Source organism: Panthera leo, chromosome C1 (genome assembly GCF_018350215.1).
Source record: "Panthera leo isolate Ple1 chromosome C1, P.leo_Ple1_pat1.1, whole genome shotgun sequence".
NCBI lineage: Eukaryota > Metazoa > Chordata > Mammalia > Carnivora > Felidae > Panthera > Panthera leo.
Genome location: NC_056686.1, coordinates 188,165,453 through 188,193,367, shown reverse-complemented (window position 1 = coordinate 188,193,367; position 27,915 = coordinate 188,165,453). Strand labels below are relative to the sequence as shown.

The window sequence follows — 27,915 nt, the reverse complement described above, 5'->3', positions numbered from 1 at the left end:
TAAGCATTCTCTAACAAACACTCAAGACTGCCTAAAATAAGGATTTGAAAATAGCTTCTTGCTACTGCTCTTTTATTCATACTTTGCTAAAGCTCTACCACATCTGCATTTTTCTGGAAATTTATGGTAAGCATCATTTAGTGAATATATGTTATTGATTTCTCTTCTGCAATATCACCAACCCAATATAATTTTTTCATTGTTTCTTTTTAGTTGTTTTTAATAACATTCAGTGGTTAAAACCTGGCATTTTCCCTGTGTAAAACACAATACTCATTTACAAATTCCTCATACAAACTATATACAGTCACATTTCTTGCAACCAACATTCCACTTTATGAATTAGATTTTTTTTAACCTTTGCTATAAGAAAATATGAGCAGTATACTATAGGATATCTATTAAAAAAGGTGTTGGTACTTAAATACATTACTGATTCTTTAATGTTATGGATTGAATATTTATATATCCCCTAAGTTCACAGGTTGAAATCCTAATGTGATGGTATTAGGAGGTGGGACTTTGGGAGGCAGTTAGGTCATGAGAGTGGAGCCCTCATGAATGGAATTAGTGTCCTTACAAAGGAGACCTAGAGAACTCCCTCTCTTTTCCACCATGTGAGGATACAAGAAGATAGCAGTGTGCAACCCAGAAGAGAACTCGAGAAATTGACCATGTTAGCACCCTGATCTCTGACTTCCAGCTTCCAAAACTATGAGAAATAAATTTCTGTTGTTTATAAACCACCCAGTCTCTGTTATAGCAGCCTAAACTAAGACACTTACCAAACGAGGTTTATATATGTAAATGTACAAACACACACATACTTATTTACCACCAGAGTGCTTCATATTGATATTTAAAATAAAAACTGTTAACTTGTTAGCTCTATTTGTTTCAGTGACTCTCTGCAGCTGACAAGATGAATGATACATTGGTATTCCTATTTCTTTGACTACATTTTTTTTTTTTTTTTCAACGTTTTTTATTTTATTTTTGGGACAGAGAGAGACAGAGCATGAACGGGGGAGGGTCAGAGAGAGAGGGAGACACAGAATCGGAAACAGGCTCCAGGCTCTGAGCCATCGGCCCAGAGCCTGACGCGGGGCTCGAACTCACGGACCGCGAGATCGTGACCTGGCTGAAGTCGGACGCTTAACCGACTGCGCCACCCAGGCGCCCCTGACTACATTTTTAAGAAACAATGAGAGCCAAAGGGATTTCAGTTATGCCCTGATCAAAGTGTTCCTTTCATTAAATTGCTTCTGAAATAATCTCATTAGAAAACAATTACTGTACCCTTAGGATCATTACAAAACAATTATTGTACTCTTAGGACTTGGCACTTCAAATAAATTCCACCAACAGTTCTTATAATTCCATATTTTAATTCCTATGTTTGGTTGCCTTTTCAACTCAAACCAACTACAGTAACAGTGCTGCTAGATTTCCATCTCACAGAAAATCACACTGAATTTAGAGACACATGAATCCCAGCCTGTCAGCTCACCCCTTCAGAAGTCCACATCCATTTTAAGCCTCTGATTGTAAAAAAACAGGCTCATAAAAAACACAGCTGGGATCATTTTTGTTAAATCAGAGAATTAGCTGCTTGAGAAAGCACAACACATGTTTTTTCATTTTAAATATTAATAAACAGGGATGAAGGTAAGACCCATGGGAATAATACAAGACACATAATTTTCTAAAGCAAATAAAAAGAAGAAACACCGAGTAGCCTTAGGACACTGGTTTGCAAAGTATTGATTCTTGCAAAAAAAAAAAAAAAGAAAGAAAGAAAGAAAGAAAGAAAGAAAGAAAGAAAGAAAGAAAGAAAAGCTTTTCAAAGAACATGATTTAGTAAAAATAAATTTTAATTCAAAAAAGCACCATGATTAATAAACTAACAAAGCTGCAGTCACCCTCTTTAAACAGTTACCAAATCCCTAGAGATGAAAGGCAGAACTTAAAAGAGAGGCATACAGGAGAAAAAAAATAAATAAATGAATTGTCTCACACATTATATTGAAGGCTCAAGAATCTCAATTCGTTTTATATCCATGAGTGTGAAAAATACTTTCATTAAAATTATTCCTGAGAGTAGGGCATTTTTCTGCTTTAATCACATACTTTCGTTAAAATCAGATTTACAAAGAAAGAAGTACTGAAATATGTACATAAAACACATTTAAGTATGTGCTCAAATAGCCTTCAAATAAATTCCACCAACAGTTCTCATAAGACCAATATTTTATACGTGTATATGTACACAAAAAGAAGTAAATATCCTTGTACCTATTTCCTGAATATCATATACACATGGGTCATCAACTGTCACAGTGAAGTATCTCTCAGCTCCATTAGGGAACCAGCCATTTTAGACTGACACCACTCTTTCAAAATTCTACTTGAGCATAGGGAAGGGTGTATGGGCCATAAGCAGTATTTGTCTAGACTTCCAAGGAGGGCCAGAGAGAGACCTTACCTTCAACACAACTATGAAATAAGCCATATCTACTAACAAACTAAAGTTTAAAAATAAAAACTGCATTTAGGTATAAAAATGAGTTTGGAACACATGATTTAAAATCAGAATGTATGAAAAAGATAGGCAGATTTGTCAAAATTAAGCTCAAAATGAGTTTAAAAGAATGGCACAGCAAAAAATCATTAAGTGTAATCAAGGACAGCAGCAAGAGTATATTTCAGCTCAGGCAGTTGGTCATCACACTACAGTGTAAATATGGTGTTTAATCTGTAAGAGGGACCCAAAAGAGTCAAAGGATTTGAGTAAAGGAACAGGATTTCATTCTACATCCAACAGCTACTGAGCACTATTCCCAGGATAAAACTGTATAAAAGACTGACGAGGTCTCAGGCTCTCAAGCACTTTATATCACATTGTGGGATCCTCCTCACCTCCAACCCCCTACCTCCCAAAAAGAGACTACGAGAGTAAGAGGAAGATTTTTTAAAGTCCGAAGTTAGGTAGGATAGTATGAAAGAACATGGAACTCAGAGGCAGACGATCTAAGTTCAAATCCTAACCTGACATCACCTCAGCCTCAGTTTCTTCACCTATAAAATACAGATGAAAATGAACACATGATTAGAGGAATCAAATGAGATAATATATAAAGGCATTCTTTAAACTGCATTTATCAAGGGGCACCTAGGTGGCTCAGTCTTAGGTTAAGCGTCTGACTTCAGCTCCGGTCGTGATCTCACGGTTCGCGAGTTCAAGCCCCTCACTGGGTTCTGTGCTGACAGCTCAGAGCCTGGAGCCTGCTTCGCGTTCTGTGTCTCCCTCTCTCTCTACCCCTCCTTGGCTTGTGTTCCCTCTGTCTCTCAAAAATAAATAAACATTAAAAATAAATAAGTAAACTGCATTTATCTAGAAAGAGAATCAAATTTCTTCTGCATAACTCCCAAGGAATAAGGAGGTTTCACCAAAAGGTAGCCATGGTTGACTGGTTTCAGGGCTTATCAAAAAAATGGAATGGGTTGTCCCTTAATATTAAAGGTGATCATATACAGACTTACTGGCCTCTTGGCAAAAATCCAGAAAAACACAGTAAGTTGATATACCATGTCCACAATAGTCACAGTGTCTAGTATTTGCTTTCACCTTCTCTGGGGAAGAAGCAAAAATAATGTTTGCATGTGACTTTAAATATGTGCCAGATTAATTTTTTTCTGTATGCATGATGCATGATGAAAGACTGACTGTAGTATCTGGATCAATCTGTCCAAGTCCCAGCTTTCCCATCATAGGTTTGGTACGAGACGTGAATACAACAGTATAACTGCCTAGCACAAAACAGCTTCAAAAATATCATCTCTCCTTTACTATGCCACTTATAAAACTATGTTCATATACAGTCAATTTTTATTATTTGGTATTCGTAGAGCAAGGATATCTGATAAAATAAGAAGGAAATACTGTTCACCATAGTATTATTTTTAAAAGCAAATAATCACCAGCACAATCAAAAAGATTGTTTGGAAAAATTAAGTTCTACTTTATATGGAAATCGTGTACTGATTAAAAAAAAAAAAAAAGAAATGGATGATATAGTATTAGCAACCTTGTAGTCATTCTTCCATTCATTGAACAAATAGTACTAAACACCTATTATGCGCTAGTCATTTGTAATTAAAGGTCTTTTCTTCTGTAATTGAAATTTTAAATATTCTATAAAATGCAAAAGAAAATCTAACCTGGATTCTGGCTATAAAAAGGTCCTCCATTCATCTGATTCTGAAGGCTTGTTTGTGAAGTTATGGAAGGAGGGCGTCTATAGGGCAACGAGCCCCCTATTGTTGGGGGAGTATGGCGAGAGGCAGGTCTATTCATACTGTAGAACTGAACAGGATGACCTGGAAAAGGGACAGAGCATAAATTTGCCATTAAAAGAAAATTATCTCAGACAACCAAATGCTTTATTGTCTGAATCTTAATAACATGATTAAAAATAACAATGCTTAGCTAACTTAATTGCTATCTGACAAACATCATACAAGGCCACAGCTATTGCTCAGCTAACATATCAAAGTGCAAAAGCAAGAGGGGCGCCTGGGTGGCTCAGTCGGTTAAGCATCCAACTTCGGCTCGCATCATGATCTTATGGTTTGTGTGTTCGAGCCCCACATCGGGCTCTGCACTGACAGCTCAGAGCCTGGAGCCTGCTTTGGATTCTGTGTCTCCCTCTCTCTCTCTGACCCTCCCCAGCTTGTGCTCTCTCTCAAAATAAATAAATAAACTTTAAAAAAGAAAGTACAAAAGCAAGAAAGTCGGTAAATAAAACTAGGTTTGGAAAAGCTATGGTCTAAACAGATTACTAATTAATACTATAATTGTATTAAACTAATAATTTGACAGGGTTTCAAAATCATCACAATTAAAATCTGTGGCTTACTTCCTCCTCCACCCCTCAAAAATGGCCACTAAAAACTAAACAGAAATAACATTTGGAAAAGAAAAAGAAAAAATGTTTCACACATAGTCTTATCCAAAACAATAATAGTAATAATAACAATAGCAGTAAATTTAAAGTAGCAAAGCCAATTCATTTAAAGGAAAACAAAGTATTTCACAAAAGGTAAAGTGACATAATTCCAAATCAAATACGTCTTTATTCAATCAAAAACCTCCATGGGGCACTTGGGTGACTCAGTTGCTTAAGCATCCAACCAACTTCGGCTCAGGTCATGATCTCACCATTCCTGAGTTCGAACTCTGTGCTGAGCTGTCAGCACAGAGCCTGGGGCCTGTTTCAGATTCTGTGTCTCCCTGTCTCTGCCCCTCCCCCACTTGTGCTCTGTCTCTCTCTCTCTCTCTCAAAAATAAATAAACATTAAAAAAAAATTAAAGGGGTGTTTGGGTGGCTCAGTCGGTTGAGCATCTGACTTTAGCTCAGGTCATGATCTCGCAGTTGAGTTCAAGCCCCGCATCTGGGCCCTGTGTCCAGCTCTGTGCTGACAGCTCAGAGCCTAGAGTCTGCTTCAGATTCTGTGTCTCCCTCTCTCTCTGCCCCTCCCCCGCTCATGCTCTGTCTCAAAAATAAATAAACATTGAAAAAAAAATTTTAATAAGAAAAACCCCTCCATTTCCGAAGGTAGATTATTTTGCCTTAAAATTAGAGGTTGGGGTGCCTGGGTGGCTCAGCTGGTTAAGCATCTGACTCTTGATTTCAGCTCAGGTCATGTTCTCAAAGTTTGTGAGATGGAGCCCTGCATCACATTGGGCTCTGTGCTGACAGCAAGAAGCCTGCATGGGATTCCCTCTCTCCCCAACTCTTTCTGCCCCTCCCTCTAAATAAATAAATAAATAAATAAATAAATAAATAAATAAATAAATAAATATCTTAATTAGAGCTTAAGCAATTTACAAGTATGAATAAAGCTAAGATACAAAAAAGTAAAATATATCTTATTTGTAATACAATCTCTGAACCTATACACAGTTATTAGCAATTTCACTCAACTGTGCTGCGAATACTTAAACAGGTAATGCTAACTAAAGACATTCTTTCGTAATCTAAGTCCCTAATGCAATTCAGCTCCTAAATTTTCTCTTGACTCCACTTCCACTTAACATCATTCAGCTGAAGGCCTACTATAACAGAGCAAACAAAGCACTAGAACACCCTGGAGAGACCACTCCAGTAGACAAGAAAGGAGGGGAGGAAACAGGAGGAGAGAAGAAGGGAAGGGAGACGTGAGAGGGGATGAAAGGGGAAGGAGAGGAGAGATAAAGGGAAGAAGATAGGAGCACTTGTGTGGCTCAGTCAGTTGAGCGTCTGTCTTTGGATCAGTTCATGATCTCGTGGTTCCTGGGTTTGAGCCCTGCACTGGGCTCTGTGCTGTCAGTTCGCAACCTGGAGATTACTTCAGATTCTGTGTCTCCGTCTCTCTCTGCCCCTCCCTTGCTCACGCTCTCTCTCAAAAATAATAAACATTAAAAAATAAAAAACAAAGGGGAAGAGGAGGAGAAAGTGCAGGGAGGAAGGAAGAGAGAGGGGAGAGGAGAAAAGAAAGAAAAACACTTCTGGCAATTTTTCATCTTATCCATGATTGTAAAAAGGATTTACGTGACTAAAACTGGTCTTCAGGAACTCCAAAAATTTATCAAACTTGGTTTCATATGAACTCATATAAAGAATATTTTAAAAGTACTCAAGATCTGCTAAATCATTTAATTTTACATACGACAGCATCAAAACCTAAAAATCAATTCTGTTGTATAAAAATCTGGAGTATTCAAGCTTAAACATAATCTACTGTCAGGGGGCACCTGGGTAGCTCAGTTGGTTAAGCCTCCGACTTCAGCTCAGGTCATGATCTCACAGTTCATGAGTTCAAGCCCTGCATCAGGCTCTGTGCTGACAGCTCAGAGCCTGGAGCTTGCTTGTCATTCTGGGTCTCCCTCTCTCTGCCCCTCCCCCCATCTGCACTCTGTCCCTCTCTCTCAAAAATTAAAAAAAAAATTTTTTTTAAACATAATCTACTGTCAAGTCTATATAACCACAATAAAAAATGTAAAAACATATATACTAATAAATTATTACTTCAAAGATATGTTTTGTCATTTGAATCATCAGATACAAATACATTATTGGCATTTTAGTAATTAATCTGTAACAAACTAATACAGACCTATGATCTTCAAGTTAAAAACATCCTGATAATTGACACCATTATGAATTTTATAGATTACATCCAGTCTAAAATCTCACATAAGTCATCGATAATTCAAAAACACTACTAAAAGACAATCTATTGATACCATTAATAAAGCATTTATTTTGCCTTGGGTTAAAAAAGCAAACAAAGCTACAGTTTAATTTTACAGACCTAACTATAAAACCTAAAACTAAAAACTTTTAGGAAAAACAGAACAAAATCTTTATGACCTTGCATAAGCTAACAAGTTTGAAAGTATGGCACAATTCACAGAAGAAAAAAATCAATGAACTAGACTCAATCAAAATGAAGAACTCCCCCTTTAAAAGATACCATTAAAGAATGAAAAGTTAGTCATAAATGGAAGAACGTATTTCCAAATCATAAAATTGATAAAGGACTTTTATTCAGAAAAAAAAGAATTCAAGGGGTGCCTGTGTAGCTCAGTTGGTTGAGCATCCAACTCTTGATTCTGGGCACTAGTCATGAACCCAGGGTCATGAGATTGAGCCCTGTGTTAGGCTCTGTGCTGAGCGTGGAGCCTGCTTAAGATTCTCTCTTTCCCTTTGCCCCTCTCCCACTTCTACACACTCACTCTCTCTCAAAACAAAACAAAACAAAACAAAACAAATGAAAGAATTCAGTAAGAAAACAAACAACCCTATTCAAAAGGTGTGTGAGGGGAGCAAAACATTTGAACAGACATTTCATCAAAGAAGATAAACAGATGGCAAAGAAGCAAATGAAAAGATAGTCTACATCATTAGACATTAGGGAAATGCAAACCAAAACCACACAAGAAACTACTGTACACCTATTACAATGGCTATAGTTTAAAAACAGTTTGGGGTTGGGGGGTGGCGCCTGGGTGGCTCAGTCAGTTCAGCATCTGACTTCGGCTCAGGTCATGGTCTCACGATTTGTGGGTTCGAGCCGCACATCCAGCTCTGTGCTGAGAGCAGAGCCTGGAACCTGCTTCAGATTCTGTGTCTCCCTCTCTCTCTGCCGCTCCCCACTTGCACTCTCTCTCTCCCAAAAATAAACAAACATTAAAAAAAATTTTTTTTAAAAGACAAACTGACAATAGCAAATGCTAACAAGTATGCAGAGCAACTGGAAGTCTAACACACTGCTGGTCGAGGTATAAAATGATTTAGCCACTTTGGAAAACAATCTGACAGTTTCTTATAAAGTTAAACATTCACTTACTATACAACCCGACAATCCTAATCCCTAGGTGTTTACCCAAATGAACTGAAAACTGACACACACACAAGTCTGTGTGTGTGTACCTACAGCAATTTATTCATAATAACCCCAAAATGGAAATAATCCAAGGGATAAACAAACTATGGTACCTCCGAAGGATACAACGCTACTCAGTAATAAAATAATGAAACTTGAAGCAACATGGATAAATCTCAAATGCACTGGTGCCAAAAAAACGGACCCAAAAGGCTACATACCATATATTCCCATTTACATGACAAGCTAACAAAGTCAAAACTTTAGAGGGAAAAAAAAAAACGAAAAAAAACACAGATCAAAGGGTTACCAGGGGCTAGGAGTGAAAGGGAAGGACTGATCACAAAGGGAGCATGAAGGAAATTCGAGGATCACAGTATTATTCCACATCTTCACTGAAGTTGTGGTGACATTACTGTGTACATCTGTCACAGAAATACATGCTAAAAAGGGTTAATTTTACGGTATGTAAATTATACCTTAATAAGAAGAAAAGAAAAAAGTACTTGGTGATTCAAAAACTGTATTAAAAAGATTATATTGATATATTATTAAGGCATTTACCTTGATTTTTGTTAAGAAAAACTATATTATTCAGTCATGTAACAAATGTTCATTCAGGGTAAACTCTGAACCAGTACCTGCTATTAAATTATGATTTTATTACTAAAATATTCGCTCTTGGGTGGGAGCGATTTGTTCTTTCTGGGCCTACAACCAACTTCAAGATGTATTTTTTACTGCATTGATGTTGGAGTATAGTAAGATTCCTAGATTTAACTAGATAGTCTTGCCTAACAGAGGTGTGTATAGATCAAAGTATAGTCCATGTTTACATTCGTACACTATGGGAAGCTTTTCTTACAAAGTGCTATTATAGAAGTTATCCCATAAAACGCCATCCAAAATCCCTTTTAGCTAAGTGTCCTTTAACACAAGCATCTAGTTATAGCAGTAGAGCTAAATATATATATTCTATGAAGTATTTAGCAAGCTAAGGTGATACATGTCCAAACACATACATTTTTATAATAAAGAATTTATTTACTAACCAGCATCACTATTAACTTTGCAAATATATTTTGTAGAAAGTGAACCTTTTCCCCTTCCCCATCAAAACAGATTTTAAGTTGTAGTTTTAAAACACTAAAACACCAGCCAACTTTAAGTAACACTTAAGTAAGCCTGAATTTCTTAAAAAGTCCATTGTCTACTATGTGTTTCCAGTGCTACTTTAAAAGACGTACAGAGACATTCAATATGTTAAATATTACCTATAAAATATACCTTAGAATTATTTTCATAGACTTTTCTATTTGTTAAAGACGTAATCTGTAACAATAATTCTAATGATAACTTCTCGAAACTGTACAGAAGAGGGCTCCATACTAAATTCACAAATCTCTAGTAAGTGAAATTCAAGCAATAAAAAAATGTATATTTGTGTTACTCTACTGGAAATATGTATGTCAACTTTACCCTGATTTCCTCAGTAAATTTTACTCTTGTGGTTACATGCCATCTTCTAGTTAGTCCATTACTCTTCAGATTTTATACACACACACACACGCACACACAGAGAGAGAGAGAGAGAGAGAGAGAAATAGAGCACAAACAAACAGAAGTCATAAAGCCAGAGTTCCATGTAAAAGAGCCAGATGACTGGATGTGCCTTCCAAGGAACAAGCCATACTCACCTGTAGGGGGAGTGGAAGAAACAACAGGGGGAGTTGGAGAAGTGAAGCCATCAGCAAGGGTCTGGGCACCCCCAGCAGCAGCGTCTGGGGCAGTGGAGGAAGGGACAGTAGCAGGAACAAGAGGGGCAGGGGCAGATGCAGAAGTAGCAGGAAGGGGAGGAGTACCAGCAGAGCCAGCAGGGGCTGAGGGGAAAGAGGAGTAAGAGGCAGCATTAATGAGGCAGACCCATTAGGCAGGATTAGAAAAGGCATTAGAGAACCTAATGTTAGATATCCAGTGCTTAACACTAACCAAAGAATACAGAGAGTGTTAAAAAAAAAAAAAAAAGAAAAAAAATTAAGCTTATACTAAAGGATTGTTAGCAAATAATTCAAAATGTTCAGGGTAATGTACAGATTTTTTAATTCATTAGAAACAAGCATTCCATTTTACCTAAAAGCCACTACTCTGGAAGAAAAGTGCTCCCTTTATATTGTAATTTTTAGCATAATATTTTGTAAACAGCATACAAATCTAAACAGAATACACTAGAAAAATAATATTCCATTTTGAATTACACAAATCAGAAAATAAACATATATTTCAGATATAAACACCCTATTTGGTAAAAAAAAAAAGAATTTAGAAAACACAAATCTTTTTTTATGATTTTTAAAAAGGTATTATCTATTTGCTATTATAAGTAAATTAAATACAAAATATTCGGGGCGCCTGGGTGGCTCAGTCGGTTAAAGTGCCCGACTTCGGCTCAGGTCATGATCTCACAGTCCGTGAGTCCGAGCCCCGCGTTGGGCTCTGTGCTGACAGCTCAGAGCCTGGAGCTTGCTTCAGATTCTGCGTCTCCTTCTCTCTCTGGCCCTCCCCCGTTCATGCTCTATCTCTCTCTGTCTCAAAAATAAACAAACATTAAAAAAAAAATTTTTTTTTAAATATTCTATCCTTATGTCTTCTGTGTCATACTTTTAAAATAAAGCTTAACTTTGGTGTCTTCACATTAAACAAGCATATTTTTCTGTTTCAGAAAAAAAAGGTAGTATTTCAGACAGTATTAAATTCCATAAGTCCACTAAATTTAAGTGCCAAAACTACTTTAAAATCTGCCACTGAATGTGATTCTCACACTAAGTACCCACTGTGTCCAAAGGCATGCAATGTCATAACACTGGCTGGAATAGAACTCATACCCAGGTGGTACGTGAAACCTCAAAGCACCTACTGAGCCACAGCACCAAAGGCATAAAGCTAAATGACAGAGAAGTATGTGAACATGAACTCAGAAATCACTTGGTCAAAAATAACAAGAGCAGAGGGACAAGTGGATGGCTCAGCCGGTTAAGTGTCCAACTCCTGATTTCAGCTTAGGTCATGATCTCACGATTCATGAGATCTGCACTGAGCACAGAGCCTGCTTGGGATTCTCTCTCTCCTTATCTCTCTTTGCCCCTCCCCTGCTCGCTTGTGCACATGTACACATGCTTTCTCTCTCTCCCTCAAAATAAACATATAAAAAATGCATAAAGATTTCCCAACATTATTAGAGTCCTAAAGAAAACAAAATCCTGATTATGAAAAAAGCCCACTATAGTTAAATCATACATTGAATTCAAATTGAAAAAAGACAAGTAAAGATGAAGTACCATTTGTGTTTTACCTGGAAAGACACTGGGAGGAGAGGGAGTCGGGACAGCAATAGGAACCCCCACGCTCCCACTGCCACTGTTCTCCCGACTGCTGCTCCGACTACTCGGGTGGCTCCCTCCACTACTCCCGCTGCTGCTGAAGAAGTAAGAGCCACCAAAGCATGAGTATTTATATATAGGAAGATACTGCCAGCATTTCCCAAAATTTGCTGAAATGAACATATAGCTAAATAAAGATCATTCAAAAATCTTCCACTTCAAGTATTAATTTCTTAAAACAGGAAAAATACTAAGTTCAAGAAACTTGCTTTGACCATCTTTTAATAAGCATCTATTAAAGAAATTGAAAAAGAAGGAAAAATATAAATATATAAGTGGTAAGTGATAGGGTTCAACATATAAAAATACTATTACTTTCCTTTATTGTCTGAAGAAACTTGTTTTATAATAAAAACAGTTTCCCTAAACAGGTTATTTGATTAATAATTAAAAACTAATTTTATTTGTAATAATATCCTGATATACCATTCCATATTAATGTTTTATTGCATATAGTTTTTCATCTGTAAAGTTCCACCAAAAAACAACTTGCAATTTCCCACATCTGATCCATAACTTTTTTTCCCATATCTGGTCCACAACTTTTTCCAGGTCAACTAAACTATTAATTTTGTAGAGAAGTCTGTATTTTAAGATGTCTGTTTTTTCTGTTTTTCAACTTCCTGACCTCAAAGCTTCATTAGAACATGAGAAGAGAGAGGTGGAATCAGATGAGGTTTGGGGGAGTAGAGTGAGGAAAAGAACTTAGTGCTTGGAAAATGAGAGAGATTTAACTGAAGTAATCTGAACAAATTATGGTACTATGACCATCACATTTTGCACTGAGGTAGAGAAAATACCTGTAAGTTCGATTTCTTTGATTCACAGAAGCTGTCCTCACAGGGCTCTGCTGCGAGGGAGCCATATTACGGGTTGGGCTAGGTACGTAATCATTTGGTACCACTGGAGGACGCACTGGCTCCAGTGTGCGATAGGGGGAGTGCCGCCTACAAAAAGAAGAGCGTATGTATTGTGTGATTAGCAAGTTTCGGCACAATAAATTCAAAGAGTTGCCAGTAGTGAAATACAATTTGTATTCAGAGACAGGAAAATGTTTTCACATAACCCAGCTACCAATTTCAGTCTTTCCTTAAGTATCACTTCTTTGTCATTAGGGTGTCAATGAGTATTGCTATCGTTTAGTCTCCAACCTCATTTCCCTGTACTAATGCAATTTTGTTCATTCATTCTCAGAGAGCACAAAGATTCTCCCACCAAGTAAGCCAGTGTTTCCCAGACTTTTTTTTTAATGAGTTCGAATTATTTTAGTACCATGCCGAAGTTTCCCAACTGTACTGCATGAATGCACTAATTATCTTCCTCACCCCTCTCTCCCTAACCAAAGATATTCAAAGATAGGGTAAATAAATCTATAATTTGGCTCCACAACCCCCCACAGTGATCATCAAGAGCAACTCTAACAAGTCATTTCCCTTTCTATTTAGTAAATACATAGACTTGCACTACACATCCACACATAGAAATACACAAGTTAATCTCCTCTCCTTCCATTCTCCCCTCACTTCCTTTCTCACCTCACTCAACTTTTACCTTGATCTCTTTTACCTCTTACCTTCCTTAGTGTTCAACATTTAAAAGGGAGAGAAAAAAAAAAAAAAAAGACCACCTAAGTCTTTCTACTTATTTTGCTTTGGACTGTAAAGTACAAAACAGACTGGATTTTATTAATATATTTCCTTCTTCTCAAAATCTCCTTTAAAAGGAAGAGAATGAGAAAAGAGGAGTAGCCCCTGGGTGGCTCAACTGGCTAAGGATCTGACTTCAGCTCAGGTCATGATCTCACGGCTTATGAGTTAGAGCCTCGCATTGGGTTCTCTGCTGTCAGCACGGAGGCTGCTTCAGTTTGGGTCCTGTCTCCCTCTCTCTCTGCCCCTCCCCAGCTCGTGCTTTCTGTCTCAAAAATAAATAAAAACATCAAAAATAAATTAAAAAAAAGAGGAAATATGATAGGAAATAGGATGCACAATGGCATATTAATGATTATTAAATTAGTTCTCATCTCTAAGTTTCTAAATTCTTTATGACAATGATAAATACTCAACTGACATGAAAGTGACATTCTGCAGATACAATTCTGGTTTCTAAAGAATAAAAATTGGGATCTCAAGATGTGAAAATTAAAAAGCTATCTTTTCCTGAAATGATGTAACTCCCTTACAAATTTCTCAATAATTCACTCCTCCCAGGGTCCCAAGGTTCCTTTAAATACAGTTTTCCTGGGCTACTCAATAGCCCAGATAGATTTTCAGTGAGATCACTTTGTAGTGACCCTGTCCACTCTACTACCCTCAAAATCTTGCATAAACACATATGTACATTAATAATTAAAAATAAGCAGTAGTGCCTGGGTGGCTCAGTCGGTTCAGCATCTGACTCTTGATTTCAGCTCAGGTCATGATCCCAGGGTGGTAGGATGGAGCCCCACATCAGGCTCTGCACTGAGTGTGGAGGCTGGAGATTCCTCTCCCTCTCTCTCTCTCTCTCTCTGCCCCTCTCCCCCACCTGCTCTCTTCTCTCTCTAAAAAATAAAAAAATAAGTAAAAATAAGTAAAGGGCACTAGATGATATAGTACGTCCAAGGAAGGAAAAGGAATATCAGGAATGTGGATTTAAAATACTACAAAGTGGGGTGCCTATGTGGCTCAGTAGGTTAAGCGTCGGACTTCCACTTAGGTCATCATCTCATGGTTTGTGAGTTCGAGCCCCGCATCATGCTCTGCACTGACAGCTCAGAGCCTGCTTCGGATTCTGGGTGTCTGCCTCTCTCTCTCTCTCTCTCTCTCTCTCTCTCTCTTTCTGCCCTGCCCCCACTCTTTCTCTCTCTCAAAAATAAACATTTAAAAAAATAAATAAAATGTGAAAAAGTTTAGGGGTGCCTGGGTGGCTCAGTCAATTGAGCATCAGACTCTTGATTTTGGTTCAGATCATGATCCCAGCATTGTGGGATTGAGCCCTGGGTCGGGCTCTGTGCTGAGGTGAAGCCTGCTGAGGATCCCTCTCTCCCCCTGCCTCTCTCCCCCATTCGTGCTCTCTCTCTCTAAAATTAAAAAAAAAAAAAAATACTAAAAAGATTAGGCATTTCTGAAATTATAATGTAAATATAAAAAAAAAAATAAGATACGGATTCATTTCCAAACATCTCATTTCCAGACAATAAAAATGTTCTGTTTCATGCAGACAAAAACCCTTGCTGACTGAGAACAATACAGTGAAGGCAATGATAAATACAAACTAAAAAATAAGGGCCAAAGGAACAAAATATGATGGCTAGACAAAGATTATGCAAAAACGCTACGCTGTGACCATCAACTGGTTTGTGGTGCTCAGCAACTCTGGTCTCCAAAGATCCTGCAGAGCCCTTGCTAATACACAAGGGAAACAAATACTGGTATATTAATACATCTTCAAAATTTGAGAGCAACAGAAAGTTTTCTTTTACTAAGAGGACAGTGGGTTACCTTGCTAACAATCTTGACTTAAAACCTAACAAAATCTGTTAGGTACTACATATAATAGAAATATAGACATTCCACAGGAAAACAAATACTTCCTCTTGATCTCTCTACTCTTACATCTGCACCACTACAGCCTACCATGTCATCAACATACTACACTGAATGGGAATGCAAGCTGGTGTAGCCACTCTGGAAAACAGTATGGAGGTTCCTCAAAAAACTAAAAACAGAACTACCCTACGACCCAGAAATTGCACCACTAGGCATTTACCCAAGGGATACAGGTGTGCTGTTTTGAAGGGACACATGCACCCCCCATGTTTATAGCAGCACTATCAACAATAGCCAAAGTATGGAAAGAATGGATGAATGGATAAAGAAGATGTGGTATATATATACAATGGAGTATGACTCGGCTATCAAAAAGAATGAAATCTTGACATTTGCAACTATGTGGACGGAACTAGAAGGTATTATGCTAAGTGAAATTAGTCAGAGAAAGACAAAAATCATATGACTTCACTCATATGAGGACTTTAAGAGACAAAACAGATGAACATAAGGAAAGGGAAACAAAAATAATATAAAAACAGGGAGGGGAACAAAACAGAAGAGACTCATAAACATGAGAACTGAGGGTTACTGGAAGGGTTCTGGGAGGGAGGATGGGCTAAATGGGTAAGGGCACTAAGGAATCTACTCCTGAAATCATTGTTGCACTATATGCTAACTAATTTGGATGTAAATTTTAAAAAATAGAAAAATTAAATAAATAGATAGATAAATAAATAAATAAATAAATAAATAAATAAATAAAAACATACTACACTGAAGTTTAAATCTTATTTGATCTACTAGATGCTTTCCTCTCTAATCTAAGCAGAATTTGTTTTGCTGACCCCAAATAAAATCATCCTATTCCTGGCCAGAATTAATTTTTATCCTTTTATTTCCCATTGTCCTAACTATAATTCCTCTACCAACATTATCTTCTTTTATATTCTAATTCATCTTGTCCTGTCCTAATTAGTTTTTTTGTCATTTTCTTTTTTCCCTTTTCTTTTCTTTTTCAGTTTTTTTGGTTATGGTTTTTTTTGTTTGGTTTTTTTGGTTTTTTTTTTTTTTTTGGTGAGGGGGCCAAAAACAACATTGTCAATTTAAAAAGTTTTAAGCATGTATCATCAAGCCAATGGGTATCAAAACATTTTGTCTTTGTCTTACACATTTTTTGAAAAATCCAATTTGTGGTACAATGACTCTGAAAAGTTGATAGAGAACAAATATTACCCCCTTTTACAGATGAAAAAACTGAATTGCTAAGAGGTTGACTATGCAAAACCACAGAGCAGGAGCACAGCTGGACTACCATTTTAGTCATCTGGCTTTTGGGATACATTTTGTCCACCTGATCACAAATCTCCATGATAAACCAAATGTTTATATTATGATGCTACAGAAGAAAAATGTTAAGCTTTTACATTAAATGGCCATTTCTGCCAAAAGTCAAATCCAGAGCTCACTTCTGTGAGATACAATTAAAGCTCAGTATTCTCATAACCACACAAGACATACAGAATTTTATAATTTACAGTGTTTCCAGAAGAATAGTCTAAAATAAGCACAATCAGAATACTCTAAAAGATTTCTGAAATTAGAGTACAATTTATAATAAACCATGAACTTGGGCTAGGATTTTACCTCAAATTTAAAATTCAACAGAAAAATAACTTTCAAACAAAATCTTTTTAAAATTATAAAGATGTTTCCCAGAAAAAAGGATAAACTTGGGAAGAAAATGTTCTTGTTTCAAATATTAAAAAATAGTTTAAACATATGTAGTGTTTAGTTTTCAACAACACTACATGAAGTGGTTTTCAATTATTACATACTTACCCAAGTGTCCCTTTCCCTGACATAGGGGGACTGGGGGGTTTCTGAGTTGGAGGTGTTGTACGCGGCAGCCCACCCATCTTCATATTCTGGGTACTCACCTAAAAAAATTTGGAGGAAAAATCAACTCGTATGCAGTGAAACAAAATGTCACTTTTGGGAAATAATGTTATGCTATTTAACAAAGGAAGGGAAGGTTTAAATAGGAAAAAAAAAAATTAGAGGCCATGCATCTCATATGCAATTTCTACTCTACTTATTCTACAGTTGTACTCAAAGGACTCTTCCTAACATGAGATTTTCAAATGATTGTAAACTTGTATGCAAAGACTGTATTTGCCATTAGGCCATCACACCAACAGATCACTGGTTAGACTATTTGATACTATATTTAATTGAAATTAAATAGGATAACCATAAGAACTTTAGTTTTAACAAAGAAAAACTTGGTCAAAAACAATAATGCCTTTAAAACAATTCCTTGTTTTTTAGATAGCAAGTATATCATAAAAAATACATGTTTCCCAATAAAATATGCAGTATAGTTTTGATCCATTGTAACTAGAGAATACAAAGTCAAATTGTATGATATACCAAAAAATTTTCAGTTTTTAAAATAGTGGATCAGCCTTACAATTCAGATTTCTTTAACGTTCTTTTATGAAGGAATCACCTACCTGAAAGCTGCCAGAAGTTAAGTCATGTTCCTAAACATCTGAACTAGAAAGTTAGGGCTGAGATATCCCATTCAATTATGAGCAATACAGAGGCCAAAGGCAATGTACTAGTTCCAATGGGAATTAGACCCACTCAGGCCAAAAATAAAGATTATGGGAAAGATGTAACATCGTCCTAAATCAGAGCTGGGCCATCACTCCTCACTATTCCATCTCTCCCTAATTGAAAATATGAGAGAAAGAGAGTAGTATAATCTGGAAACAAATGATGCCACCAAAGAAGTATATCAGCATTCATATAGAAAGCCCTAGAAATCTGGATATCTTAAAGAGGTAAGAGAAGTCATTCACAAATATAGTTCAAATGCAATCTCAAATTGTCTGAGATTACCAATGGGTTAGAGTAAATATGTTCAACATATAGGTTCATACCTGACCCTATTTTAAGCCCCCAATATTGTGGATTACCAAACACTTCAAAAAAAGATATTAACTTTTCTAATAAGATTATGTCTGGAGTATTCCATTTTATTTATAAAATGAAACTGCAAGACATTACACCACTGAAATCAGAATGTATTTATAACTATAATTTCAAAATATAAATTTTAAGAAAACAAATCATAAGCAAATACAGAGTATTGAGGCTGCCAAAATTACTCTGGCTTAAATGAAATTTTTAAAAATCCTGAAATACTACTTGTTACCTGAATAGGCAAGAAATAATATATCATGAAACAAACTCTGCAAATGAATAAGCCCAGTGAACAAGTTGTGTGTGATGTTAAAACAATCTTTAATGACAAATGATACCTTTGAGATGTCAATATTTTTTCAAGTGAAATGTTTATCTGGAATCCTTTGGTGTTACTTTTAATAAATACAAAACAAACCAGTTATCAAGTAAGACAGATTAACTTATCCTTGTTCCCCCCTCATTAATAAGCAGAGGGTATACTTATCATATCTTAAAATGAAAATGCCAGAAGTTTTTAAAACATCAATCCACATTTAGGTAAAATTTCAAGAGTAATAGGACAAATAACCAGTAGCTTTTCAAACTGTAAATCTTAATTTATGATATCAGATTTTTTATAGTAATAACCAAAGTCCTTTAAGCTCAACCTTAAACAACATAAAACCCAAAGTTACTTTAAGTGATGAGGGAGAAGTAGGTGAGCCAACACTAAACTACATCAATTTGCTAGAAACAGGAAGGAAAAGGAGCAGCAGTAGAAAAAGTAAAAGAGAATTTTATTCTATATATGGAATAGTTAAAATACTTGAAAACAGCTTTTCAACTTTGATTCAAGGTTTTGGCATGTAAAGTGTTTTTATTTAAATTGCAGTATCTTCTAGAAGTCTTTTAATCTATAAAAATATATAAAATAAACAACCTATATATTAAAATCCAGTGGACAGTTCCATAAACAAAACTTGATACATTTTATGATCTGTAGAATCATCAAATGATTGTATCTGCTTGGTTAATGGGGTTTGGATAAGTAACTTAAATCATGTAAGAAACCAGAGTCCCTGCAGAATGTCCAAAAAATCTGTAATTTTATACTTTATTGATACTGTACCTTTATATGAAGCTAAAAGAGTTTTTCAATACTTCTTCAAGGTGGTTTTCCTTTGTGAAAAAGGCTAAGTAAAACGAATATGCTATGCAGAGTATAAATACTGTCATCTAATTTGAGGAAAAGAGCAAGAACAGGAATAACTGCCAAACAAAACTTAATGTGTCGGGGCGCCTGTGTGGCTCAGTCACTTAAGCATCTGACTTCGGCTCAGGTCATGATCTCACGGTTTGTGAGTTCAAGCCCCATGTCAGGCTCTGTGCTAACAGCTCAGAGCCTGGAGCCTGCTTCAGATTCTATGTCTCCTCCTCTCTCTGCCCCTCCCATCCTCATGCTCTGTCTCTCAATAATAAAGAAATGTTAAAAAAAACAAACAAATAAAAACTTAACATGTTTATCACAGGCAGGACCTGTATTATAATTAAAGAAAGTTTATTTCAAATATAAAATAATTTGATTAAAAAAATTCACTTGATAGCCATCATGGTTCTAAACACTATTTTAAGGGAAGTTTATGGAGGAGACATCACTTCCTCACAAGCAGCAGAACACAGGACTAAATTTTGTGTGTGGAGAAGTGGACAGCCGGGGGGGTGGGAGGGAGAGAAAGAGAGACAGGAGAACGAGAATGCACCATAAACTCAGGACAAAGAAAACAAAGCAGAGCTACACTTACTTCATTACAGCAATTCCACATGAAACTTTAAAACAAACTATAAACATAAGCAGAACTATCATCTGGTTCATAAACATGCAGTTAATGGTCCTGAATCATGAGTGTGCATGCTCATTATACTTCAAAGTCTTTTTTGGAAATCAGAATGAAGCTTTTAACCATCGAATTATGTGGGCATTTTTTAATTCTATAAAGGGGAAAGTCATCATTGAGAGCTAAGTAAAGCAGGTATTAGATATAAGGAGGAAACAGTAGGAAACATTCTCCCCCTTTTTTCCCCACCAAAAAGAAATCCTCAAAACAGAAGAATTATTTCATTTAAGTGACAATGCTCAAATACTTTGCCATTGGCCTGTGACTAAGGAATGTAGGTAATACTGGAGGTAGAAAAGTTCTTTTATGTTCAAAGGGTGGTCCTATCTCCCAGGCTTTGGAGATCTCTACAACTAGCACCAAGCATCAAGCTCATTCTTATGGCCTTAATATTTCTTCTACAGTGCTCCTACTCTCCTGCTCTATGCTTTTTTGGTACATTCAATAACTCCTTGAACCTTGATATATCAAAATACAATGTTTATTACAAATCTCAGTGCTATTTCAGAACCCTGTGAACTTCAGTATTTTTTATAAAGCTGGCTGGCCAGATATCTCTAGTTCACAAAGGACACTTCTGCTATGAAGAAATCTCCCACTGACAGATGACCTGCTGTGACAGAATAGTACCAGACACATTCTAAAATGGTATTTGTGGTATATTCCTCATTTATCAACCACTTTTCATCTACCAGACTAGTAGGCACAAGGGTAAAGGAATATGAAAAAATTTTTTTTTAATTTTTAACATTTATTTGTTATTAAGAGATAGAGAAAGAGCATGAGCATGGGAGGGGCAGAGAGAGGGGGAGACACAGAATCCGAAGCAGGCTCCAGGCTCTGAGCTGTCAGCACAGAGCCCAACGCAGGGCTCGAACCCACAAACCACAAGATCATGGCCTGAGCCGAAGTCGGATGCTTAACTGACTGAGCCACCCAGGCACGCCAAGGAATATGAAAATTAAGGGAGACATGGCAGGGGGTCAGAATGAGACACAAAGGCCTATAAAATGATTTCTCTGCTTTTAAAGAACTTAGAATATTTTAGAATAAGACTATGTTTTAAATAAAAAGGAATGTCTACAAATTATATAGAAATCTCCAAAAAAGAAATATCAGTATTAATAAACATTTTTAAAAAGCAGGATTTAAATATACAAGGAGGAGTAGTATGTATAGTTCAGGTAAATTACACTTTTATATGGCCTCAGGTACATACTAAAACACTTCCAATATGGCATTCCACCATTTAGTTTTTTATGCCTTTTGTTGTACAAATATCACGACATTGTTTTCAAAGGTCTTATGAATTAAACTCTACAACTTGTTCTCCCCACTTAACTAAAGAAAAAAACCTAAATTAACCACCATCAGAACACGCTGTACAAAATGTTAAAAATTCAACTTTTAGTACAGAGGATTCTTCTGAGTCCAATCCCATGTGTTTGGTCCCAAAGTGTTATCTTTGTTTAGAGTCTGAAAGGCATCAAAAGTCTAACAGCAACAAGAGCAAAGACAGAACTCATGAACAGCTGAGGAAATCAAAGTAGCAGATAATCCTACCAACAAACATCAGGAGACTTCTAGGGCACTTGATATAACCCACAGGTCTCCAAGCTCAGCTGGAAAACCACTTAACTGGTTTATTATCCACAGTCCTTTCCAACTTTAACATTTTTAAATTCTATTTTCTACCTTAATGTATTATATTATTCCATTCATCACCCTTTGAAAACCAATCATTTTTATACTGGCACTAAAAGAGAAATAATTTGTTATATGCTGAATACTTTTTTCACTCTACTTTGTTTTGGTTCACCAAAAATTATTAACAATGTGCTTAAAAAAAAGAGGGGAGGGGGACAGGAAGGAAGAAAAGACAGAACGTTGGTGCATTGTAGCTTCTAGGATGAATGCAGGGTACTCTTCTGGCTCAGTAAACTGCACCCAGATATAACAGCAACACCTATATAGAGCTACAGTACCCAAAGAGTGAAGGTTTTTGGTACAAAGAGCAAAGATGTTAAGGAATCTTCTCCAAGTGTGATATTTCCTTGCTTTCTAGGAGCTTCTCTCATTTCCCACTCATTTTGGTCTATCTCTCACATGAACAGATCCTGAACCCAGGAAGGTCAAGAAGGAATCTGGAGGAAATGAGCATGGGATAGCAGCTTAGGCAAGCTGGTCTAAACTTAAGAGGAAAAGAATTAGTCCATTTCTGTGTTTCATTCAGGTAATCTTTCTGTTCTCTTCAATCACTTTAAAACATCAACAGCCAAAATCTGCATATAGTATTTACAGGAAAAGAGCCAAGCAACTACACACTGCTTTGGGTATAGTTCTTTGTGTGTTATGCAAAAGCAATCTCCTCACAATTCCACATGCCTTCACTCAGCAAGACTGAGGGCTTGGAGCCAACATCATCTATTCAATAACACAAGAAGTACATTTGCCTCAACTCCTCTAGTCACATCTCTCTATCAGATCTGTTGAAATGTCAGTGGCCGTGGTTAATAGTTAATGATTCAGATCTCAGTTATTTTCCTGTTATCACTTTCTATACTGAAGACATGCCAAATAACAGGGTTTAGAAAGAAAATGTATTTGAAAATAAATTACAAGGGTCAGTTAAGAAAATAAGAACAAAAAGGAAATGCATGCTTAGTTTGGTGAATATGATTTTAGTAACTGTATTTAAAAGAGACTTCTTGAATATACTTGAATGTCTTTTACCATTAATTCTCCAAAATACTAAAACTGTAAAAAAAAAAAAAAAAGAAAAAAACACCTAAACTGTTACTGAAACACATAACAAAATATTTCTCTAATTTTTAACCTGTTGTTAAATATTATCATGAACTTTTGATGTTTTGATATAATTAATATTCAGCTAGAAAAACTCTTAAAATGAGTTTATATTGAAATATTGGAAAAAAAGAAACTAATCTTGATTTTTGCAAAATACATGATACTGCAACTTAAAAAAAAACCCATAACACTGAATTATTTTCCACTTCTCACTTTCTTTACATTCACTAAGAGTCAAGAGATAATGACATACTGGCCACAAGTGTATAATAAAGCACACCATTTATAGAATAAAAAGGCTATTACACAGGGGGAGGGTTAAATGAAGCACATTAGTTGGCCCTCCAATCCATAACATAAATTCTACATTTACAAAAATCCAGCTAATTTTACTCCATAATGACATTTTATGATACGGTAACTTACATTTTATTTTCACAAAACATATTAACATTGCAAAATAAGCATTTATTCAAAAATATTTACTAAGCCACTAGTGTGTGTGTCAGGCACTGTTCTAGGAGCACAGGACAAGGTGGTGAACAACACAAAAAAATCTGCCCTCACAGAACATGAAGACACACCACAAAGTTGCATGACAAGAAGTTTTAAATATTAAAAAGAGGAATTATTTGTTGATTTTAGAAGGCCAAGTGCCGAGTATCTCTTCACTCCCCATATGTAATATTCTACATAAGAACAAAGAATGGAAATCCAGCCCTGGAATCTCTTACCTTAAATCTAAGCAACCACTTAATGCATAAATGGAGCAAATAAAAGAGGTAAGGAAAAAAAAGCATTGAAAGGTTAGTTGGAACTTCAGGATGTGAAGAGAAAGGAAAAAAACAAAGAAAAAACAAGTTAAGCATTCAGCATTAAAAAATAATGTTTCAGTAGATCATAGAAAGAGTGGTCAAAGCAGAATGTGTCATGAACAGGAAGGTTTTCTGATGAAATTATATGACATTGCTTTATTCAAAAAACATTATTAAAGATTTCTTCACATTAGTGTCGCCTAAACACTAAAAGTCCAAACAAGAAGGACTACAGAGTCCCAAAAGAGAAATATTTTACTTGAATTAAGTAAGAATTGGAGTGGGAAGGAAATCATGTTTTTATTATGTAAATGGGCAAGCACAAATATTATGCTTTATTCTAAGTGCCTTTTGGAAGTAGATTCCAGCAGTATCCTAAAATTTTCTATTTGCAGTTATTAGCCTTGAAAAAAAATCTCAAAATTATAAAATTTTAAGTATTTTATAAAATTAAATATCAAATTCCAGATAATAATGCTTATATTAAAATTCTAAGAAAAATATTTTTTTTAATTATACTGTATGTTTTCTTTTACCAAGACATACATTAAATTTAGACTTAACTGATTTCTAGCCATACTAGTATAGTGTATTTTTTTAATTTACATTTGCTTATATATAAAGACATAACTGCATAAACTATACAGTTTCACTTATAAGTATATTGTATATATTTATCCAAAGTCACATTTAATAAGTCACTGCCTTTCAAATCAATGATTAAGATGTAAACTTTAAGTTACTTAATACTTAGCTGATGCTCCAAATAGTTTAAGTATAAATACCAATTTCATTGAAATTTATATGCACTTCAGTTTTGATCACGGTATTTTATATATACAGCAGGCACTCTAATACATTTTAAAAGATAGCCCAAACACATAATGGCTACATATTCAAAATGGGTAGAAATATTAATTCATATATTACTTTTGTCTACACTATTCTCAGCCAAATGTTAAGACAGAATTATTTTAGAAAAATTCAAAGTACATGTTTGTTTACATATGTTCTTTCTGAAAACTAATGCCAGAAGCTTGCTGATAAATTCTTGAGGTAAGGTAAATACTTTAATAACATGCTAAGTAATCTTTTAATCAGTCATATTAAGTCATTAAAAGACTACAGAAATTATACCACACTTATGTGCCCAATCTACATGAGGTATTATCATAACTGTTTAAATAAATGCATTTCATTTACAGATGACTGCTTAAAACTTGACAACATAGCACTAAGAAGAAGCAAGAAGGATAAAATAGTTATAGTAGTAAGGAATCTTCAGAACCACAACTGGGCCAAAACTTGGGCCTCCAGAAAAGATAAAAGCTTCATTTTCTAAAGTGTTTCATTATGGACTGCTATTTTTAAAAGGCTGACAAAAATTATACTTACCTTTACTCCATGTCCAATATCATCTAGAATTGTATAGTCAATAGGTTTTCTAATATAACGAACTGGTCGTTCAAGATTGGCTGGAGCAATAATCTTATGTGTCCTTGAAGTGTTTTTATTGGTAGTCAAAATACCAATCTCTCTTCTTGCAACTTTCTCTTTATGAATATCAACGGTCTGAAAAATATAATATAAGTGCAACACGAGAATGTATAGTTCTAATAACCGGAAAGTCAAAATATAGGTGCTCAGTGACTTAACATCATTATTTATATTCTTAACCCCAATTGCTAAATTTTCTCCTTTTTGGACCTACTGGCTTTCTCCATTTCTAGGCTAAAGCAAGGGCTGGCAAATCATGGCTGGCAGACCAAATCTGGCCCACTAAGTTTTTTACCACCTGAAGTTTTTTGTTTTTACAACCCAGGAGTGGTATTTACATGTTTTAATGGTTTTAAAAAGTCTAAAGAAAATTAGTGCCATGACATGTGAAAATTATACAGAATTCAAATTTCAGTTTCTATACATAAAATTTTATTGGACCACTGCCATTCTACTCACTTACATATTTTCATATTACAAAGGCAGAGATGAATGTTGTAACAAAGACTGTATGGCCTGCAAAGCCTAAAATATTTATTAGCTGGGCCTTTACAGAAAAAGTTTGCCAATCCTTGGGTTAAAGCATGCTAATTTTTTCCCAAACCCCATTTATATTTATACTAATACAATGATCAAGAAAGCCCCAGTGGTTAAGTTGGTTACATTTTAAAATAACCTATTAGTGTAATTTCCATTGGTGTTTAAATGCCTTTTCTATTAAAAAAAAAAAAAAAAAAAAAAAAGGAGAAAAAAAAAGGAGCCTGGGTGGCTCAGTAGGGTGAGCGTCCAACTTCGGCTCAGGTCATGATCTTGCAGTTCGTGAGTTCGAGCCCCACATCAGGCTCTGTGATGACAGCTCAGAACATGGGAGTCTGCTTCAGAATCTGTGACTCCCTCTCTCTCTACCCCTCCCCTGCTCATGCTGTGTCTTCTTTCAATAAATAAATAAACGTTTAAAAAAAAAAGGGGGGGCCTAAAATATAAATACAATGTTAACATTTTTTTACAAAAAAAATTGTTTTTTATGACACAATACTCATAAAATATTTCATTAATTTATTGGGTTTATTAAATGTTCACATAGGATGTGTTTTTTTTACTTTTCCATTTGCTAATAGAGGGTGAATTTCGGTACACAGATAATACTATGTTTCCTATTAATTTAATTAATACTATTTAACAGCATTTTCAAACAGCAGGCTGTAATTTAGTGGCATATGAAGAGCAATTATTTTATATTTTTTAATTTTTTAAAGTGTTTTTATTTATGTTAAAAGAGAGAGAGAGAGAGAGCTGGGGAGGAGCAGAGAGGGAGGGAGAGAGAGAGAATCCCAAGCAGGCTCCACACTCCCAGCACAGAGCCTGATGCAGGGCTCAAACCCACAAACCACAAGATCATGACCTGAGTGGAAATCAAGAGTTTGTGCTGTCAGTGCAGAGCCTGCTTGGGATTCTTTCTCCCTCTCTCTCTGCCCCTCACTCACTCCCACTGTCTCTGTCTCTCTCAAAATAAATACACAAACTTCAAAAATAAAAAACACTTTCAAAACGTTTTTCAAAAATAAAAAATAAAATATCTGTAATAATACAGAGAAGATAACCATATGACAGTATTAAATATCACTTTATGAAATATGAAAGCTGATTATCTATCCTCTTAAACTACCTACGGTATGAAGGAAACTTGAAACAAATTCAAAGCCTCTTATTTCAATGAAAAGACTTAAAAACAATTTTTTTAAATGTTTGTTTATTTTTGAGAGAGACAGAGAGACAGAGCGCAAGCAGGGGAAGGGCAGAGAGAGAGAAAGACACAGATCTGAAGCAGGCTCCAGGCTCTGAGCTGTCAGCACAGAGCCTGACGTGGGGCTCAAACGCACAAACTATGAAATCATAACCTGAACTGAAGTTGGACACTCAACCGAGCCACCCAGGTGCCCCTCAGCCAAAAGACTAAAAGCCAACAGGATCTGTAAGCTTCACAACTAGTATCTAAATAAAGTATCAAATCAAAGACTGGCCAAGGTAGTAACTTTATCATTTAAGTATTTCTTTTTAAAACAAAAATAATCTTTGAGCTTTTTCTGAGCATGTTAAGTAAAAATGACAAAATCTGCTTTCCTTTTCAACTACTTGGTAGAGCTGTAACAGAAAAAAAGAAATTTGTATATTAGTGACAATGTTGGTATTTACTTATTTTTAACTTCAGAGAAATAAAAATCTCATTTTGAATAATTTTTAATGAGTCACATCCTAAATCATTAAAAATATGGGCTAAGAAGATTTCATATATATTAAGTACACTTCAAAATAAACAAAAACCAAAGAAAATAGGCACATTTTTGTACCTATTTTTTATATAACTGGTCTTAAACACATCAATAAAGGAAAATTTATCAGAGAATGTTATTTTCTTGAGACATTGTTTCCACCCCACTTTTTATTTTTTTAAGTTTATTTGTTTTGGGGGGGGGGGGGGGGGGGGCACCAACACAGAGCCCAATGCCAGACTGAAACTCACAAACTGTGAGAT

General features: G+C 35.6%; 1 protein-coding gene across 20 annotated transcripts in view; it reads right to left on the bottom strand.

Annotated features, from left to right (window-relative positions):
• ABI2 (abl interactor 2) overlaps positions 1–27,915 on the bottom strand; it is a 139,303-nt gene that overhangs the window by 44,115 nt on the left and 67,273 nt on the right. For 8 of the 20 annotated variants that reach the window (XM_042949816.1, XM_042949815.1, XM_042949817.1 and 5 more), the window contains exons 3-8: positions 25,281–25,457; positions 17,237–17,334; positions 12,668–12,814; positions 11,780–11,904; positions 10,128–10,310; positions 4,222–4,380 (exon numbers count right to left, since the gene is read on the bottom strand). In XM_042949816.1, coding sequence (XP_042805750.1) covers positions 4,222–4,380; positions 10,128–10,310; positions 11,780–11,904; positions 12,668–12,814; positions 17,237–17,334; positions 25,281–25,457 — 889 coding nt within the window. The remainder of the gene's footprint in view (positions 1–4,221; positions 4,381–10,127; positions 10,311–11,779; positions 11,905–12,667; positions 12,815–17,236; positions 17,335–25,280; positions 25,458–27,915) is intronic. The other 12 variants (XM_042949831.1, XM_042949829.1, XM_042949823.1 and 9 more) reach the window with 3 other exon arrangements.